The sequence below is a fragment of the Denticeps clupeoides genome, chromosome 6, assembly GCF_900700375.1.
Source record: "Denticeps clupeoides chromosome 6, fDenClu1.1, whole genome shotgun sequence".
In the NCBI taxonomy this organism is placed as follows: domain Eukaryota; kingdom Metazoa; phylum Chordata; class Actinopteri; order Clupeiformes; family Denticipitidae; genus Denticeps; species Denticeps clupeoides.
Window position 1 is genome coordinate 18508662 of NC_041712.1, and position 18022 is coordinate 18526683.

General features: G+C 44.5%; 3 protein-coding genes and 1 non-coding gene across 5 annotated transcripts; 2 read left to right on the forward strand and 2 right to left on the reverse strand.

The window, feature by feature from the left end:
- Positions 1 to 2048: 2048 nt before the first annotated feature.
- trnap-agg (transfer RNA proline (anticodon AGG)) lies at positions 2049 to 2120 on the reverse strand. Its single transcript has one exon. It is a non-coding gene; the product is annotated as a tRNA-Pro (tRNA).
- A 742-nt stretch (positions 2121 to 2862) lies between these two features.
- Positions 2863 to 5991, forward strand: wnt11f2 (wnt 11, family member 2). The gene is made up of 5 exons (XM_028984369.1): positions 2863 to 3045; positions 3148 to 3383; positions 4191 to 4468; positions 4545 to 4837; positions 5242 to 5991. Exons 1-5 carry the CDS (start codon positions 2969 to 2971, stop codon positions 5414 to 5416), a joined length of 1059 nt encoding a protein of 352 aa, XP_028840202.1. The 5' UTR covers positions 2863 to 2968; the 3' UTR covers positions 5417 to 5991.
- Positions 5992 to 9156: 3165 nt separating this feature from the next.
- Positions 9157 to 12584, forward strand: igbp1 (immunoglobulin (CD79A) binding protein 1). Of its 2 annotated transcripts, none has more exons than XM_028984142.1 (6): positions 9157 to 9374; positions 9792 to 10100; positions 10223 to 10418; positions 11111 to 11187; positions 11385 to 11494; positions 11586 to 12584. In XM_028984142.1, exons 1-6 carry the CDS (start codon positions 9169 to 9171, stop codon positions 11732 to 11734), a joined length of 1047 nt encoding a protein of 348 aa, XP_028839975.1. In that variant the 5' UTR covers positions 9157 to 9168; the 3' UTR covers positions 11735 to 12584. The 2 variants fall into 2 exon arrangements, with proteins under 2 accessions (XP_028839975.1, XP_028839976.1); XM_028984143.1 differs by having other exon boundaries at positions 11589 to 12584.
- Positions 12585 to 12819: 235 nt separating this feature from the next.
- On the reverse strand, positions 12820 to 17988 carry LOC114792846 (uncharacterized). Its single transcript, XM_028984324.1, has 10 exons — positions 17419 to 17988; positions 17214 to 17313; positions 16952 to 17125; positions 16763 to 16844; positions 15061 to 15149; positions 14892 to 14933; positions 14682 to 14744; positions 14359 to 14418; positions 13726 to 13855; positions 12820 to 13258 (listed from the first exon to the last, which is right to left on the reverse strand). Exons 1-10 carry the CDS (start codon positions 17582 to 17584, stop codon positions 13154 to 13156), a joined length of 1011 nt encoding a protein of 336 aa, XP_028840157.1. The 5' UTR covers positions 17585 to 17988; the 3' UTR covers positions 12820 to 13153.
- Positions 17989 to 18022: the final 34 nt, after the last annotated feature.

An 18022-nucleotide genomic window follows, 5' to 3' on the forward strand; every position in this document is an offset into this window, starting at 1 on the left:
AACAACATGGGGTGGTCAGAGCTGTTCTGGATCCTGGGCTTTCGGATACATCCTACATCCGCATATCTGGGGACATCAATACATTTAAATCAATACACGCCCACGATGGTCTGGTTTAGTTGAATACATAATGATAAAAAAAAAAACTATTAGCCATGTAAATGGTTCGCACAAAAACTCCCACTGAGTGTAAAACAAGTATACATGTGTGGAGGTCTCATTTCCTATATGAATCCAGAGTTGACTTTTCACGACTGATGTTCTCACCATCATTCCGGTTGGAAGACAAGTTGTCTACCTGATCTGTGTTCTGTTCATTTCAGATCTGGCGTTCTACATTTTGCTGCACGCAGAATAATGAACTTATATTTACAGCATTTATCAGACGCCCCTTATCCAGAGCGACTTACAATCAGTAGTTACAGGGACAGTCCCCCCCCCTGGAGCAACTCAGGGTTAAGTGTCTTGCTCAGGGACACGATGGTAGTAAGTGGGGTTTGAACCTGGGTCTTCTGGTTCGTAGACGAGTGGGTTACCCACTAGGCTACTACCACCCGTTTCATTTCATTTTTGCACACTCTTTCATGTATGCAAACTGCTTATCGCATGATGCTGAGCTGGGAAGGCCTAGAGAGCTTTGCGAATGCGGAGGCCAGCCCGAAGTGGGGGGAGCCCCAACATCACCCCATGCACAGTAACAGGGCCCTCCCGAGGTTCACCCCCTCTCTGCGGCTCTCCCAGCGCAGAAGAAGTAACAGAAGTTAAGCAAACAAGAGTTTATACAATCCCCACAGCCACCATGCATTATGCAGTAATCCCCTCTCTCTCACATCCCCGAAAAAACAGCCCCCTTTCAAGCCCTAATCCTGCTATCAGGCCACATGCTGATAATGAACTATTTAAAAATTCCTGACTGCTCTCACTCTTCCTCCACAGCAAAGTCTCCTAATCGCGGGACGCGGACTGCGTCGTGGACATTTTAATTGGATTAGACGATTGCATTGTTTTAAATGAGGTGCCGTGATTATTTCCACGGATAACCTCTGCGGCTAAACGATGATCCCCGCGAAACATCAATCACTGGCGGCCGTTCGCGTCGGTTTCGGCTTTCCTCGCCTCCAAATCCCTTCCCGTGTCACCGAGCACGATTCATCGGCATTGCGGGGAAACGCCGCGTTTTTTCCTCCGCTTTCGGGGACCAAAAAGTAAAAAGAGGGGCTTTTATCCCGAGGGGACGCGGCGGCCACCAGGACACAGATTGTGGCACAAAATAGCGACTAGATAATCGCTGAGCCTTAATCCTTATACATGGCAAGTATTTACTTTTTAAAACGAGAGGGGGAAATGACGTTAAAGTATGTGTATTATACAATAAGCAACTACAACGTTTAAGACAAAAGTTTGGACACACCTTCTCATTCAATGTGTTTTCTTTATTTTCATGACCATTTACGTTGGTAGATTCTCTCTGAAGGCATCAAAACTATGAACACATGTGGAGTTATGTACAAAAAGTGGAGACCTGGCTGAACCCAGTCACCCGACCTGAACCCAGTCGAGATGGTTTGGGGTGAGCTGGACCGCAGAGTGAAGGCAAAGGGGCCAACAAGTGCTAAACACCTCTGGGAACTCCTTCAAGACTGTTGGAAAACCATTTCAGGTGACGACCTCTTGAAGCTCATCGAGAGAATGGCAAGAGTGTGCAAAGCAGTAATCAGAGCAAAGGGTGGATATTTTGGAGAAACTAGAATATAAAACGTGTTTTCAGTTATTTCACCTTTTTTTGTTAAGTACATAACTCCACATGTGTTCATTCATAGTTTTGATGCCTTCAGTGAGAATCTACCAACGTAAATGGTCATGAAAATAAAGAAAACACACAGAACGAGAAGATGTGTCCAAACTTTTGGCCTGTACCGTATATATATATATATATATATATGTACACACACACACACATACATATGCATGTTTATGACCCTCATAATATTTTACTTCTCAATGTTTAGCACTCTTACATCTAGAAAATAAATTTTAAAAAAAATTCAGGGCTCGTCCGGGATTTGAACCCGGGACCTCTCGCACCCTAAGCGAGAATCATACCCCTAGACCAACGAGCCGCCGCGTCGGACTTGCGCTTGCATATCGTTTTAAATTAATTCCTACTTTTTTAATAGTAACGTTACAATGCATGTACGTACAGATGTATGCTGAGCGAATATTTACAACATTTTCGTATGAACGTGAACATCCGACCCTTCTCTGCGCGCACGTGACGCGGTCTCGATACCGAGCCGTGCGTGACGTCACCCGTTCGGGATTCGTTTTTTAAACGCTACACGCTGGTTAGAAATTAGGGAGTCAGGAGCTCGGAAAGGTTCTTTCGCGAATGCAACGCATCATCGGCCGAGACACAAAAACTAAAAATTCCCAGTCCGACTAATTCTAACATTCTAACATTTTGCTGAGTTTTGCGTCCGCGATAAAGAAAACGACGATCCATTCGAGGTTTAGCCCAGGGAACTAACTAAATCTATTGTTGTGCAAATGTTCACGTTGTAGATCCCGTTTCAAAAGACTAGAGGCCTGCTAATTGCTTGGCCCAGAAATCGCCTTAGCGACGAGATGATTAGAAGAAGTCAGAAAAGCACCGAAGGCATGGAATTGTCATTTCAGGATTCAGGATGTCATATTCCCAATGCAGTATTTATTTATTTAAAAAGAAAAAATGTCGATCCCGATTACCACAAAATGTGCAAAGCTATTACGCGGGGATTTATTTTTATTTATGCGACCTCACCTGACCACCGTGGGCGTGGCCTGGCGCAGGCGGGGGTCTATAAAAGCCCCCCGAAAGTCCGGCTGGGCAATTCGGGAGGACCCGTGGGAGAGAGAGAGAGTTTCGTTTATCCGGATTAGCCGCTCCCTGGCACCGTGGACTATTCCCGCATCCCGGCCCCCCCTGAAGATGGAGCTCCGCGGAGGGTCCCTGGTCCTGTTGGCGTTCGCGCTGAACGCGCGCTGCTGCGTCGGCATCTACTGGCTGTGAGTTCGCGCTGAATTGAACAGGAGATTCGGTGTCGGAATTATTTCCACCCGCATTATACTTGCATTGCTGCATTTGTTGAATAAAGCGAACTTCCTCAGCGGCCTCACGGTCAACGGGAGCTCCGTGGGCTGGAACCAGACGCACCACTGCAAGCTGCTGGACGGCCTGGCGCCCGAGCAGCTGCAGCTGTGCCGCCGCAACCTGGAGCTCATGCCCAGCATCGTCCACGCCGCCGCGCTGACCAAGGCGGCCTGCCGCGGCGCGTTCGGCGACATGCGCTGGAACTGCTCCTCCATCGAGAGCGCGCCGCGCTTCACGCCGGACCTGGCTAAAGGTGAGGGGTCGGGGCGCGACCCGGCGTGGCGCAACTGTGGCTCGATACTGACCGTCAGCCAGACGCGAACCATTGCGCATGGACACACCTTCTCATTCAACGTGTTTTCTTTATTTCCATTTACGTTGGTAGATTCTCACTGAAGGCATCAGAACTACGAATGAACACACGTGGAGTTACGTACTTATAACTGAAAACACGTATTCTATTCTAGTTTCTTCAAAATATCCGCCCTTTGCTCTGATTAGTGCTTTCCACACTCTTGGCATTCTCTCGATGAGCTTCAAGAGCTTTGTCACCTGAAATGCTTTTCCAACAGTCTTGAAGGAGTTCCCAGAGGTGTTTAGCACTTGTTGGCCCCTTTGCCTTCACTCTGTGGTCCAGCTCACCCCAAACCATCTCGATTGGCTTCAGGTTTGGTGACTGTGGAGTCCAGGTCTCCACTTTTTGTTAAGTACATAACTCCACATGTGTTCATTCATAGATTTGGTGCCTTCAGTGAGAATCTACCAACGTAAATGGTCATGAAAATAAAGAAAACACACTGAATGAGAAGGTGTGTCCAAACTTTTGGCCTGTACTGTACTTGTCTAGCAGGCTACACCTCTCATCTGCACATATCAGAATAAATGTGGAAAAATCAAGCCCACTGATTTTTTTTTTATTGACACAAGATAAGTTTGGTGCTTATTTACTCACTAAGAAACTACGAGTTCACCTCAGTGGTTGCATAATGTTTTGGGTTTTTTGTCGAGATATTTGGCCTTTACGGTACGTTATACCCTAACTAGCCTCATTGTCCGGCAGGCACCCGGGAGTCGGCGTTCGTCTTCTCCCTCGCCGCCGGCGTGGTCAGCCACTCCATCGCCAGGGCCTGCGCGTCGGGCGAGATCCCCAGCTGCTCGTGCGCCCCGGCGCCGGCGGAGCCGCCCTCTCCGGACTTCCGCTGGGGCGGCTGCGGCGACAACCTGCGCTACGGCCTGCACATGGGCTCGGCGTTCTCGGACGCGCCGATGAAGAGCAGCCGATCCGGGCCGCAGGCGTTCCGGCTCATGCATCTCCACAACAATGCGGTGGGGAGACAGGTAGGCCAGCTGTGCGCCAGAGCCGCGTCGCGTGCCCGGCGCGTGTCTTCACGCTATTTCCTACCGTCTTTCCCAGGCGCTGGTTGACGCTCTTGAGACCAAGTGCAAGTGCCACGGCGTCTCCGGGTCGTGCTCGGTCAAAACCTGCTGGAAGGGGCTGCACGATATCAGCCACATTGCGGCAGAGCTCAAGTCGAAGTACCTCGCCGCCACCAAGGTGACCCACCGGCACGTCGGCACGCGGCGGCAGCTGGTTCCCAGGGAGATGGACGTGCGGCCTGTGCGAGAGAGCGAGCTCGTCTACCTGGTCAGCTCCTCAGACTACTGCACGCAGAACGCGAAGTACGGCTCCTTCGGCACTCAGGACAGGTAACCGCTTCTACTGCGCCTACTTACTTCTTCTTCCGAATATTTTTACCCCGCCAGACAGGGTCTGAACTGACGGAACTGACAAATGTTTCATGTTCTACAGCATTTCAGAGTTCAGAATGTGTTGGCTGCTTTTACATTTACAGCATTTACCAGACGCCCGTATCCAGAGCGACTTACAGTCAGTAGTTACAGGGACAGTCCCCCCCTGGAGGTAGTAAGCGGGATTTGAACCTGGGTCTTCTGGTTCATAGGCGAGTGTGTTACCCACTAGGCTACTAGCACCCTCATGAAGCTGGTAATGATGATGACCGTAGTGCAGAGCAGTCGCGAAGGTGGAAGGAGATCCTTTTTTCCGGGATGTTCGGACCCTGAACCTTTTTTTTTATTTTTGATTTATTTAGACAGTGCAATAAGACCGGGAGCAGCAGCGACAGCTGCAACCTGATGTGCTGCGGCCGCGGCTACAACGGCTACACGGAGCGCGTGGTGGAACGCTGCCAGTGTAGGTACCACTGGTGCTGCTACGTCACCTGCAAGCAGTGCGAGAGAATGGTGGAGAGATACGTCTGCAAATGAGTCGGGGGAGGCCGAGACTGGACCTGAAACCACGAAGCACTACATCCCTCGCAACAAAACCCGCTATTTTCAAGGCCTGCTGTAGCTCGGGTTGTACCTGGGGAAGCCATGAGCAGAATGTCGCGGCGCTGAGGTGGCTGCAGTGATGGATTGCCCCGCGCTGAATTGGAAATCTTCACTTGAAAGAGTAAACAATGGGATGAATCCTGAATAAGAGCTTTTCAGATGCTCACCAGATGGTTAAAGGCCCGAGTGAATAGCAGGGTCTGTGAGCTGCCTGTTGATCTCTTACTGATTAACTACTGAGAGCGAGAGGATCTGTCGGCAGAAGGGAGCCCGAGGGCAGCTCCTGAGAAAGGAGGGTGCTGGGAACCAATTCAGTGGCTAATTTGGGCCACTTTTAACAGCATGGCCGGCTCCAACTGAACATTGTGTCGCTGTATTTATTTACCCCGTTCCTTGGTCACAAACCCCTGTCACAAATGTACCATCAACATACGTTTTAATCCACCTCAGCAAACTGTATCTATTTCTGTAAATACTGTAATAATTTATTTTATTAAAAAAAAAAGCTATTTGAATGACTGTCTGCTCCATTCCACGGCCACATCGGTCCTGCCCCTGAAACTTGGTTTTTATCTAGATGTAGACTGATTATAATGGGATGCGAAGGTAAAATTAGTTGGCACCTATTTAAAAACTCCATTCACATACACTGAGGTCATGAGGTCAAATGCCAAAGGGCAAAAGCCGAAGACTGAATAGCTTTGAACAAGGGGCTGCCGTGATTTATTTTTTTTTCAGGAGTCTTTATACGATACATTGTCTATGAAGAAGATGAAAGAGATATTGTGGTCCTCTAAAGATTAAAGGCCCAGATAACGGTTCTGTCTTAAATCCCAGGTTTCCTTTGTTGATGATCTTATCTCTACACAGCAAGGCAACTGCAGGATATATAGTGTTTAACCCCCCCCCCCTCCACGATTAATTAAAAAGAGGATTCTGATCAGTGAGAACTAAATTCTTCACCTCTTTACTGGTGATCACACTCACTCTCACTCTCAGTATCATTCGATATTCACCTAATTGATTGATTGTGAATCATGATATATCATATCAATACTTCTTGTGTTCATTCACATTCATGTAATTATTCTTACACCTCTTGAAACTGGAGGGAGCTTAATATTAGCATTCTTAATAATACTAATTGGCAATATTAATATATATTTTGTATCACTATAGGGATGTTAGTAAGGGGATGTGCTATTGACTTTTGACTGCAGCCACATTGTGAAGCTTTCTGTCCCCCGCACCAGGCGAGTGGCATAGGACTCGGGAGAAGAACTCGCTAAAGATGTGGCGTCGTACTGTAAAGAGCCCCTCTGTTGACTCTTCATCCAGCACGAGTATGTCAAGAATGCAGCGGCTCATTCATCCCGTGCGGTCGTGTGCTTTTCGAAGCTTCCACTTCTAAACAAATATGGAACAAACCCACATTTCATCCCCTACCATTAAACAGGCCCGACTCCGGCTCAGAGTTCTGACTCGTCAAAATGCCAAGGGGGATTCTGAGTGCAGACAGGTCAGATGGCTTTACGAAGGATCTGCTGTTTGCATAGAACCCTGAGCAAAGACACGGGGTTTTCATTAGCTCTGGCAAATGTGTTTGTTGGGTGATGGAGACGGGTCAAACGAGGGATTACAGTCGATCCTTCACTGAACAAGCAGAAGGGGAGCGGAGGAACAAGGTGACTGGGCAATGATTAATGGGAGACCAGAGGGCTGAAGTATTTAGGTGCAAATGCAGAAGCCGACATTTCCAGCAAGGGCTTAGCTCATGCACATTTCTGAGGCCCTCGCAACCTGGGAGTCAAATAGCCAAAGAGACAGGTGGTGAAATTCTTAGCTGCAGCCTCGGAAGAATTCCGGTGCTACGCCTTTCTTGTTTGAGCTGATATGCCTGCTAATAATGGACAGGAACACCCACTGCACATTTCAGTGAAAATAGCCTTTCACTTGTATATTTAACTGAGTTACTAGGGTTAATAAACTGTATCTAGCCAACTGAAGTCAGTAGTGATGAATTGTTTGAGAATGACCATATTGTTTCAAGGTCATTCTTAGTCAATGATCAGAACGCTGATGGAGACTGTGCTCTTGTCCTCGAGGCATCTGGAGAATCTCACAGTCCTGCTCATCAGTCTACTGTGTGAGTGTGTGTGCTATCTACAAACACTGAACAAAAAGATCATTACTGCTATGTATTTACCTATAACTAACTGCGTAATGATGTATTAAAGATTTTTCATTTGGGAAATTTCTGACAGGCAAGTCATTCATTAGATTATTAGTTTGGTTATTTATTGTTACGCTGCTGTTTTTATTTACATTTACAGCATTTACCGGATGCCCTTATCCAGAGTGACTTACAATCAGTAGTTACAGGGACAGTCCCCCCCTGGAGCCACTCAGGGTTAAGTGTCTTGCTCAGGGACACAATGGTATTAAGTGGGATTTGAACCTGGGTCTTCTGGTTCATAGGTGAGTGTGTTACCCACTAGGCTACTACCACCCGGTAGTTTTATTTATTTTATTGCATGTGATTTTTACTGAAAGTGCACATTTAAGTCTTTTTGCTGAAAGTGCACGTTAAGTTGACTTTGCAAAACTAAAAGTATAACATACACACTTGGTTCCACACAAGACAGGAACATTTTGAAGGGGCAGTGGTGGCCCGCAATCAGAAGGCTGCGGGTTGAATCCCGATCTGCAAAGCGCCGTCCCCACACACTTTCATCCTGATGCTGAGTGGTGATCACATGTCAACTCTGACCTCCATGGATTTACTTAAAAGTTATCTGCTGATTCCATCTGATAGTCATTTGCTAGAACTCTAATATTCCTCAATACTACATTATAATTATTGGGCTACAATAGCATCTATATGCAGTCATTTCCTGGATTTATTTCTCTCAACAACCCCGGGTAATCCAGAGGAGAATGTGTTCCCCTTGATTGAATAAAATTGATTGATTTAAAAAAGTGAAATGATTGTCACATGTGATACACAGCAGCACAGCACACGGTGCACACAGTGAAATTTGTCCTCTACATTTAACCCATCACCCTGAGTGAGCAGTGGGCAGCCATGACAGGCGCCCGGGGAGCAGTGTGTGGGGACGGTGCTTTGCTCAGTGGCACCACAGTGGTACCTCGGCGGATCAGGATTCGAAACGGCAACCATCTGATTACGGGGCCGCTTCCTTAACCGCTAGGCCACCACTGCCCCATTTGGAATAAGCAATGAATCAAAAGAGAACAGCTGCTAACACTACAACCACAAATACATGCAAAAACATACAGATTCACAAATACATGACATGCAAATTTATAATGAATCAGAATCTGAAAAATACATCGTTTTTTTTTTGGCCAAGCATGTTGGTTGGTGTTCCTCGATCAGTTCCAATATACAGAGCAAATGCATGAAGTGAAAACCACAAGTTCCCGAGTTTAGTCCAATACAGAAAAGCAAATGTTAGAAGGATGGGGTGACATCAAGAGAGACAGCCGTAACAATGCTATCGCGTTCGTTTCTTTCTTAACAAAAATGTTTAAATGAATATTTAAATAAATAAACGAGTGAGAGCGTTGAAGTGCACGGTACAATGCTGCCACCTACAGGGCACGGAGCGGGCGTACGGAAGCCGATTGTTCCCATTCCGCGTTCTGTTTATTACTCTGCGAAAATGGCGTCGGCTGAAGACGCGAGCCAGATGTCTTACTCAGAGGCGCCCAAACTTTCCGATTTATTGGAACGTGGCTGGAAATTGTTCGAAGAAGTAGAAACTACGAATGAGCCCACTGGCTCTAATCCCATACAGGTGAAAGTTAAGAGGGCAATGACGGCGCTGGAGGACGCTACGCGGATGGTAGCCCAGCTCGATTTATTCAGGCGAGTGAGCTAACAGCTGCTAGCTTCGGGATCTTTGCGCAGCTAACGTGTAGCTTCTTTTGTTTCAAATCAAACTAGAATGAGTCAGAAATAAAACATTTCTTAAGATTCGTTCGCGTGATCCAGTACTGAAAGCCTCTGCTGGCGACATGGTTATCGATCTAATACGTATGTATGCCCTCCACAGCGTCGATTGTTTATTAGCAGCACGACATGCAACAGCAGACCGCTGTAAAACGGATTAAATATGTATACGCAGAGTATGCATAATAACAAAATACCATCTTGAATCAAAACATTGTGCGTAATGTGTGTTACGTGGCAGGATAATAGCCCCGCCTCTGACGGTTGGTTACTGTAAACTGTAACTCGCCCTCGTGGTCCTCATGCACTCAGTTCTGTTGTGTGCGCCTGCAGTCGGAACGAGGAGCTGGAGGAGATCTCCACCGCCGATCTGAAGTACCTGATGCTGCCCGCTCTTCTGGGTGCTCTGACGATGAAGCAGGTGAATCCGGCCAGGCGGCTGGAGCTGGTTCAGAAGGGCCGGGTGTATTTCCACGACTTCCTGAAAAGATGCAAGGACTACAGCATAAGCAATTTCGAGCTGCCAAAGCCAAGCGAAGACTCCTCCGGTGGCCCCGAGGAAGAGGGATCTGGGCCCGCACTCTCCTTCAGGCAGCCAGACTTGATCACCATGGCAACACAAAGACAAGCTAAAATAGAGAGGCAAGTGATTCTTCGGTTACATTCCATCTGTGGCTGACCCTTCGAGTGTTTCATTGGCATGTGCATGTCATGCAAACCTTAATTGAGTTTTTGAGTAAAATACATTTCTCTACCACATTCAGGTATAAACAGAAGAAAGAGACGGAATCTAAGCTGTCAGAGGTCAAAGCGCTGGTAGACAGTGGACAAGCAGATGATGAGGCAACGAGAGATTTTTATCTTCTCAACATCCGGAAGTGGATCCCCATCTCTCTGGACGAGATTGAGAGTATTGACCAGGAAATAAAGATTCTGAAGAGCATGGATGTTCTGAAGCAGGTACACTTTAAATTAGTGCTGCACGATTAATCTAATCGCAATCGCGATGTCAGTCTGTGCGATTACATGAACGCAAAAAGCTTGGATTTAAATGATTAGTACATGGATTGGATCGGCAACATATCTGATCCATTCTCTCAAAGTTTGCGAGCTGACTGAAGTCTCAAACTTTGAAGGTTTCCTAAAGAAATTCACCTCAGTTTACAAATCTTAACCTTAGCTAAGCTAGCAAAGCTATGCATCCCTGTGTTCAAGTCAGCCTCCAAATAACGTTTTGGTTAAATGTAAGAACTATAATACGGGATTTTATAATGGCCAAATATAATCAAAACAGTCGTTTAGCCTTACCAGGGTTTGTCGTTCGACAGTAATGTAAAACATTTTTTTGTGATTTATTTAATTTTGTAGAATATTGTATTTTGAAAGCACTGGGTATTTCAGGTTGTTATAAGTAGTTTGTATGTTTCACTTTGAAATTAAACATTTCACTATTAGTATGCAACTTTTCATTGATATACAAGCAAGTGTCATTTATCATATCGCAATCGCATATTGCAATATTGATCCCAATAATCGCAATATGTCTTTTTCCCCAAATCGTGCAGCCCTACTTTAAATTGGCTCTCTAACTGCATTGGTTTGCCTGTTTTTTTTTTTTTTTTTGGGACTGTGATTTGCTTTTTTTCATATAGAATGCTGCACTGCCTTCGGAACCCAGGAGACCTCCAATGAAACCTTTCATTCTCACCAAAGATGCTGTACAGGCAAAGTATGTCAGTGTAGTAGTTTTAATCCTTGTCCTTGATTCATATTGATGTTTTTATTGGTAGTTCCTCACCACGGCCGCATTCCTTTGTCAAGAATGATTCATCTTGTCTGTTGTCTTTCTTTAAGTATTCACATGAAGCAACTTTTGAAATAGTGTCACTGCAGACATCGTTTTGAGTTAATGTTCTGTATTTCCAGGGTGTTTGGCGCTGGCTACCCCAGCCTGGCCACCATGACTGTGGATGACTGGTATGAGCAGCACAGGAAGAAGGGTTGTCTCCCTGACCAGGGAGTCCCTCGCAGATCAGGTAACATAAAGCAGCACCACTGATGGCAAATTCCTTGAACATGTTGTCAGGATTTCTCACCAGCCACTCTTTGTTTACTTCCCACCTGCAGCAGATTTTGATGCTGAAGAGCGAGAGAAGGAGGAAAAGGAGAAGATGGAGGAGAATGACGATGCAGAGGCTTTGCAGAAAGCGCGGGACTGGGATAATTGGAAGGACACGCATCGGAGGGGATATGGCAACCGGCAGAACATGGGCTGATTCTGGCTCCAGAGCCACACCCTCACAGTATAAAGCCCCACCCACTCAGTGGCACCTGTATAATGTTGGGTCACGTGAGCCCGCACCCTTTAACTGACGTTTGCCTGTCAGTCATGTTTTCTCTTTTTGTTCTGTTCATAATCCTGAAATAAACCTGGAAAAGCATGGCTGTGCTGCCATACGTGTGTGGTGATGTGGGCGTGACTCACTGCAGTGTTTTAATTCTCTGTTTATCTTGTATTGTAAAGCAGTGCTCTATTTTTTCTAGTGTACTGCAGCAGCCAGGTCTGGAAAAGTTTGGCCTTGTGATTGGGCAACCAGTTCCATGTTACAAACACCAGTGAAGTTCTTTCGGCTCAACGTGACCTACTTTGTGTGTGACAATGGCTGAGAGGTTGTGGATTTTGAAGCTCGTATCGTCTTTCAGGCAGTGATAGAGACTACCTGAGCACTTCATTAGCATCCCTGACTGGTGCCACGCTCTGAGTATAGATGTTTGATCATGCTGGCCTGAAGAGGGATGCTGTTTTGAATCTCATAAATTAATATGGAATTGCTGTCTTCATTTCAAAGATGACAGGAAAGGTGTCATTGGTTAAAAATGCCAAATCACACAGGTGATTAAAATGAATGGTGTGACTTCTTCTTTTTTATTGCTGTTACAATAAAGTTTTGTCTTCATTAATTTGTGCTCTAGGTTTATTCTTTAATCAGTGGCTGGCAGATTACCTTTCCTGCTGTAAAGCTGCCAATAGTTAAAAAGGTCTTTATTGTTAAGAATAATTAGAATTGTATGCTGTGCCATGTTTACTTCCTCCATGCACCCCTTTAAATTAAAAGAATACTAATACTCTGTCTTTCTGTTACTGTGTGCCTGATTTATGATCTGTGGTGATACTGTGCTTTAAATGGATGATAGTAATTTTCAATTTAGCTTTCCATAGAATGCATCCAGTCCTCAGACCAAATAGATATATGATATTTATTTATTCTTTTTAAGTTTACTTTAAGTACAGTTCATTTAGCAAAGTCTAAATGTATATTTGTATATTATACAAATATAAATTTCCTACTTGTGGGATAAATAAAGGATCATCTTATAATGTCATTGACATTTTCCAGATTTATGGAAAAATGAAATGTACCTGCATCTACTGTTGCTTACAAACAGAGCATACGTGCAGCAAATATTTATCATAAAAAATATACAAGTCACATCCCACAGAAAAAAACCGGCATACAAATGTGCCAAAAACATTTTAAGCCAAATCCTAAGAACATAAATTCAATATGCATTCAGTATTGCATACTGAAAGGCTAGACTATAATATCTAAAAATAAAATGGAAAAAAACAATAAAAGATTCAACAAATACAAAAGGAAAGTACACAGGAATTAGAAATAAGATTGTCATCTTGTTCAGTACTGACTGATCTGAGCCCTGGGAAACTGCGACTGCGAGTTGTATTCTGGTGCTGCGTAGGTAGGCGGAGTCGACCAGGGGAATCCTGATGTGTTTTCCCTCTGAGAAAAGACAAAAATGTCATGGCATGGCAGTGTCTCAGGTACACTGTCATTTTATAATGTCTACAAATACATTCAAAGTAATAAATGCAGCAGCAATTCCTGGCAAAGGGTGGAAAAACTTCAGATAAGAGAGTTAAGACTTTCTTTGTGCTAATAAGATGATTGCTACAGTTATATACAGGGGGGTGTATTTGCATTAACATTGCATTAACATTGATTGGTCTTATATTTGCCACAAATCACCCTTCCCTCACCTGCAATTGTGACAGAAATTATGCTGCATTGCAAAAAAACTGAGAACATATGGAACCATTAAAATCTTATCTTTCACCTTCTGCAATCATTTTATTCCACTTGCATTGTTACAAGCGGATCATAAAACTAGACAGGCTCAGTCTATTTGAGACGTAAGCAGGGACCTTCACGATGAAACCACTACTAAATGCTAAAACAGGAGCTCTGACCGTGCCGTTTTCTGAAAAGGGGTTGTTGTCGTAGTGGTCTGGTGATGGGCTGCGGTTTTCGTACGGGTTCCTTCCAGGCTGGAGCTTTGCATATGGGTTGCTGAGGACCTGACCCATGCCTGGCCCCTGGCTACAAAAGTCAATCACAATAATATCAAATTAAACTGGAAAATAAAGCAAAAAAAAAAAAATGCACCATAAACTGCAGTTGCTTCAAATGCTAATTTAATTGACAATGGCTTAACCAAACACAATATAAATGCATGCAAAAAAAAAAGAGGCAATTTTAGCATAACCTAACAATAACCCTACTATAATAAAAAGTTGACTGTCAGGATATCAACATGTCAACCCATGTGAGAGCAAGACCAAGATTTCATGTAAAGCAAAACAAGCAAAACAAGTCAGGGACATCTTCAGCTAAAGAAGAATAAACATGAATGGAACTGGAGCTGCCAGTTCAACATGCCTGCTTATGGATCTGATGATCACTAATGGTTTCATTTTCACAACAAAGTGCCACAAAAGTGTTTAAATAGTGGGTTTTTCCAAATCCCTCTCCATGAAGAGAAAGGCACCTCACCAGGACATTGTGCAGTGTACTGTGAGGTGAAGACGCTATGTTCTACATACTAGGAAGGTTGAGGTCCTCCCAGAGGCTGCCTGTTCACAGAGGCCCGCATGTTGCTTTGTCTGCATGGTAAATTCAGAACAGAACAGAAAATGAAATAGTAGGACCAGAAGGTCGATCTTGACCGTCCCCTGACAGAAGCAGGCATGGAAAAGTTCACCTGGCCTTCGTTCAGTCAGTTCTTCAGCCAGGAGTCAGACAAATACAACTTACACTAACGCTACTTTCGTAAAAGATCTGAACATCTCCATCTCAGAAGCAAACAACAGGCAACAGTGACCTGGGACATCAGTATTATTGACATCAGTTATTATGATATAAATACTTGAAAGGTTGAATTCCCCCCATGGGCTGCTGGTCCAAAGATTCCCTCATGTTGCTTTGAGAACTGAAAAAACAGGGAAAGCCATTCAAGGCACAACAACGGAAATCTATTCAGCATTATAAATACAACTAAAGAAGCTCAGGTTCAACATGGTAGTGATTTTGAAGTTAAATACGCTATGAGGTCTGCAGGATTTCCTTCTGTACCCACCTGTAGGGAGCAGGTCCTCCCATTTGTGGCCTGCTCTGGGGTCTGCAGGAAACAGAGAGCTTTGTTACCATTTGATGCACTTCCACGGAGCTCCAGAGCAAAAGTGGTGGTTGAAATGCCATGAATGATTTAAAGCCACAAAGCCCCATATGAAGGAGACAGGACTTACACATAGGTTTGGTTGGGAATGGCTGCCATAGGAAACTTGTCCTGGGGAGGTCTAATGCCCTGAGGCTGAGGCTGAAAGTTCGGCCGGCCCTAAAATGTAAAAATGAATTAAAGCTATTTTCCATGCAAGCACTCGTATATGGACACAGATTTATGAATGAATTGAATATATTTGAATCTGAATTGCACAAACTGGTATTGAATTGTACGAACTGAATATGAACGTATTAAACTTGCATTGGAAGTCAAATAAAATTGAAAGTACAAGTAAAAAAAAAAAAAAAAGAGTTACGGATCAACTGGTCGCTCCATTTAATGAATCGACTCCCAAGTGAGACATGATGAGCTGGATAATTATCAAATAAAACGAAACGTAAACAATCGTTTCTATCCATTTTTATTGTCGGTGGAAGTGAAAAAAAAAAATAAAAAGCAAGATTCCACTCGGGATTCGAGACGCGGTTTAAAGTGCAGCAGGACTCGGGAGGCTGCGCCACAGAGGAATCGATTCCAGGAATCGATTCCTGCTGCACGTGTGTCTGCTGGTTATGGGCCACTGGTGACTGGTCGCCACGCACACACAGATGCGAATACACGCGGTATAAAATGGTCTGGGGATGGACAGCTGCGCTCTGGGCTGTCTGGGTTGAGGCGTGACATGAGCGACAAGCACTGGAGCTTTCGCGTTATATTTGTGCAAAGCGTCATGAATATAACGCGAATCCTCCAGTGTTCTCTGGTAAGTGTGTAACACGCGTGAACACGGACCGCCTGGTGTGCAGCTGTCGCGAAGGTGGAAAAATCGAATTTTGAGAAGGGAATTTGAAATAGGAGAAGCGATTTTGAGTCACATTTTTAGGAATGTAAAATTGGAATTCAGATGTAATTTAATACATTCAGATTCGGTTCGTGTAATTCAATTTCAGTTTGTGCAATTCAGATCAAAACATATTCAATTCAATTTCAGTTTCTACTGGCACAAATCTATGCCCATACTCTTATTCTTCTATGGGTCAGTGGTCGATTAAGCCTAGTCCTAGACTAAAAAGACTTTCAGAATAGCACTAGGCTTAATAGATGGACAGGAAATATATTCTATTACAATATATTACCATTGCACTACATAACATTGCATTCACGCAGGTTTTACACCTAGTGGTTTACAGATGATTGCTGCCATTACAGAATAACTGATACCGTGAGCTTTTCCATTCCATTTCTTTCAGTGAATAAATATAATATACATTCATTCATTCATTTACTTATTTATTTGTCGACCTATAAAGCAGATTTCCAATTCTGTGGTTGAGCCCAGAGGTAGAAGTATTGATTCTGAAACGGTAAATCGCTTTCTGTTGCAGTCACTTCTGGCTAATACAACCGTGTCGTAATTTTATATGGTCTCCACAGCTAAGCAGGACAGGGTGTGGTTAGTAGTTAGATGGGCGACTGCCTAAGCGGTACGGGTAACGTTTTTTAAAATAAGACAATTTCTGAAAGAAAATCCAAAATCCTTGAGGAGATTGTTGGATCATGTGGCTCAGCTGACCTTTCTGTTCTTCTTTGCTTAATGTTTAACTGATTTAAATCATTTCTACATCGCTATGTTGGCCAGTTTATCTCTCTTCTGCAATAAAAAGGTAGGTTGACTCATCATGAATATCAGACGAATTCTTTTACGACAGAATATGTCAAGACTTTACCTGCAGATCAGAAGCAAACACCATGTTTCGGAACATGTCATCATTCTGCTGTTGATTGGGCTGGGACTTGTCCTTCGAAGACCTCCAAAAACAATGGCAAAGTTTTGAACAGAGCAGTGCCTCAGGAGACGTCTGTCTTCTGCATGAAACTCCAATTACACATTTCAAAGAATTTATTTTGCCTCCCACCTGACTTTGCTGCCTTTAGCAGGTTTCTTCTTGTAACAGGCAAACTGGACAGTGACGCCCACTAAGACCGCCAGTGCCAGTCCGGGCAGGGAGGCCACGAGAGCGAAGTTGAGAGTGGTCCACCTCTGGCTGCAGTCCTCTCCGATATACCACTCATCCTTGTAATTATTGCACCTACGGCATCGGAACAGACATGGAACCATAAAGCACGGACAACCAGCCCAACAGGTCTGTTCATGTGAGATGTCAGACGATACGGCACCTGCAGTAAGGCTGGCCATCCTTACAGAAACACATGCTGTTGCCATTGCAGACGTACTCTAATATGCATGGTTGATAGTCACCGGGTCCGTCACATTCGGCTAAAGGTGAAAAAAAAAGAAAAAAAAAAAACACAACATAGTATATAATATTTCTTTAACCTCTAATTTCTCTAAAACAGGAGTAAAAATAAGGAGCGAACTCACGGGCAACCGAAGGTTCGGTGATGCTTGGTGGATCACTCTGACATTCAACGCCGAGAATGATCAGCAGCAGGAAGAGCAGAACAAACGTCGACTTCATCCTCTGCGCAGAACAGACACTCACGCGCTCACCGGCAGACAAGACACAAAACCATGGAGGGCTTGGCATTTATGGCCCGTACACTCTCCCCAACGTTCATGCGCGGCGCGGCGCAGACGGACAAACGCTCGACTCCAAAGGCTTCCCTCTCTGAACGACACTCACCATGTTGAAAAGATTGTTAATACATTTTATTAAACAACTCCTCAAACACATTAATTTAATTCAACCATTTCAAGACCAGTCCCTCTTTTGCTAGGTCCATGGTTCACGAAGTGAACTTTAGCCACGTCTGTATGTGGGTGTAACAAAAAGAACAATAAAATTGAACGTGTCTAACCCCTACACACGCTGTTGGCGATTAACCAGCCATGTCCAGAGTTCGCCGATAGTACGTATTTTATTGCGTGTTTATTTATACCACTGTGGCTCAAGTCAGCAGTTTTCAGTTATTTTATGCCGCCACATTTTTTGTCATTTTGGTGGACATCAAACCACCAAAAAAAA

Coding starts and splice junctions, on each gene's coding strand:
- LOC114792846 (XM_028984324.1), bottom strand. CDS start 17,584: ATGCCAAGCCCTCCATGGTTTTGTGTCTTGTCTGCCGGTGAGCGCGTG. Junction 14,934..15,060: donor ATTCCCAACCAAACCTATGT/GTAAGTCCTGTC, acceptor TGTTTCCTGCAG/ACCCCAGAGCAGGCCACAAA. Junction 14,745..14,891: donor GGAGGACCTGCTCCCTACAG/GTGGGTACAGAA, acceptor CTGTTTTTTCAG/TTCTCAAAGCAACATGAGGG.
- wnt11f2 (XM_028984369.1), top strand. CDS start 2,969: ATGGAGCTCCGCGGAGGGTCCCTGGTCCTGTTGGCGTTCGCGCTGAAC. Junction 3,384..4,190: donor CACGCCGGACCTGGCTAAAG/GTGAGGGGTCGG, acceptor ATTGTCCGGCAG/GCACCCGGGAGTCGGCGTTC. Junction 4,469..4,544: donor ACAATGCGGTGGGGAGACAG/GTAGGCCAGCTG, acceptor CGTCTTTCCCAG/GCGCTGGTTGACGCTCTTGA.
- igbp1 (XM_028984142.1), top strand. CDS start 9,169: ATGGCGTCGGCTGAAGACGCGAGCCAGATGTCTTACTCAGAGGCGCCC. Junction 10,101..10,222: donor AGACAAGCTAAAATAGAGAG/GCAAGTGATTCT, acceptor TACCACATTCAG/GTATAAACAGAAGAAAGAGA. Junction 11,495..11,585: donor GGGAGTCCCTCGCAGATCAG/GTAACATAAAGC, acceptor TCCCACCTGCAG/CAGATTTTGATGCTGAAGAG.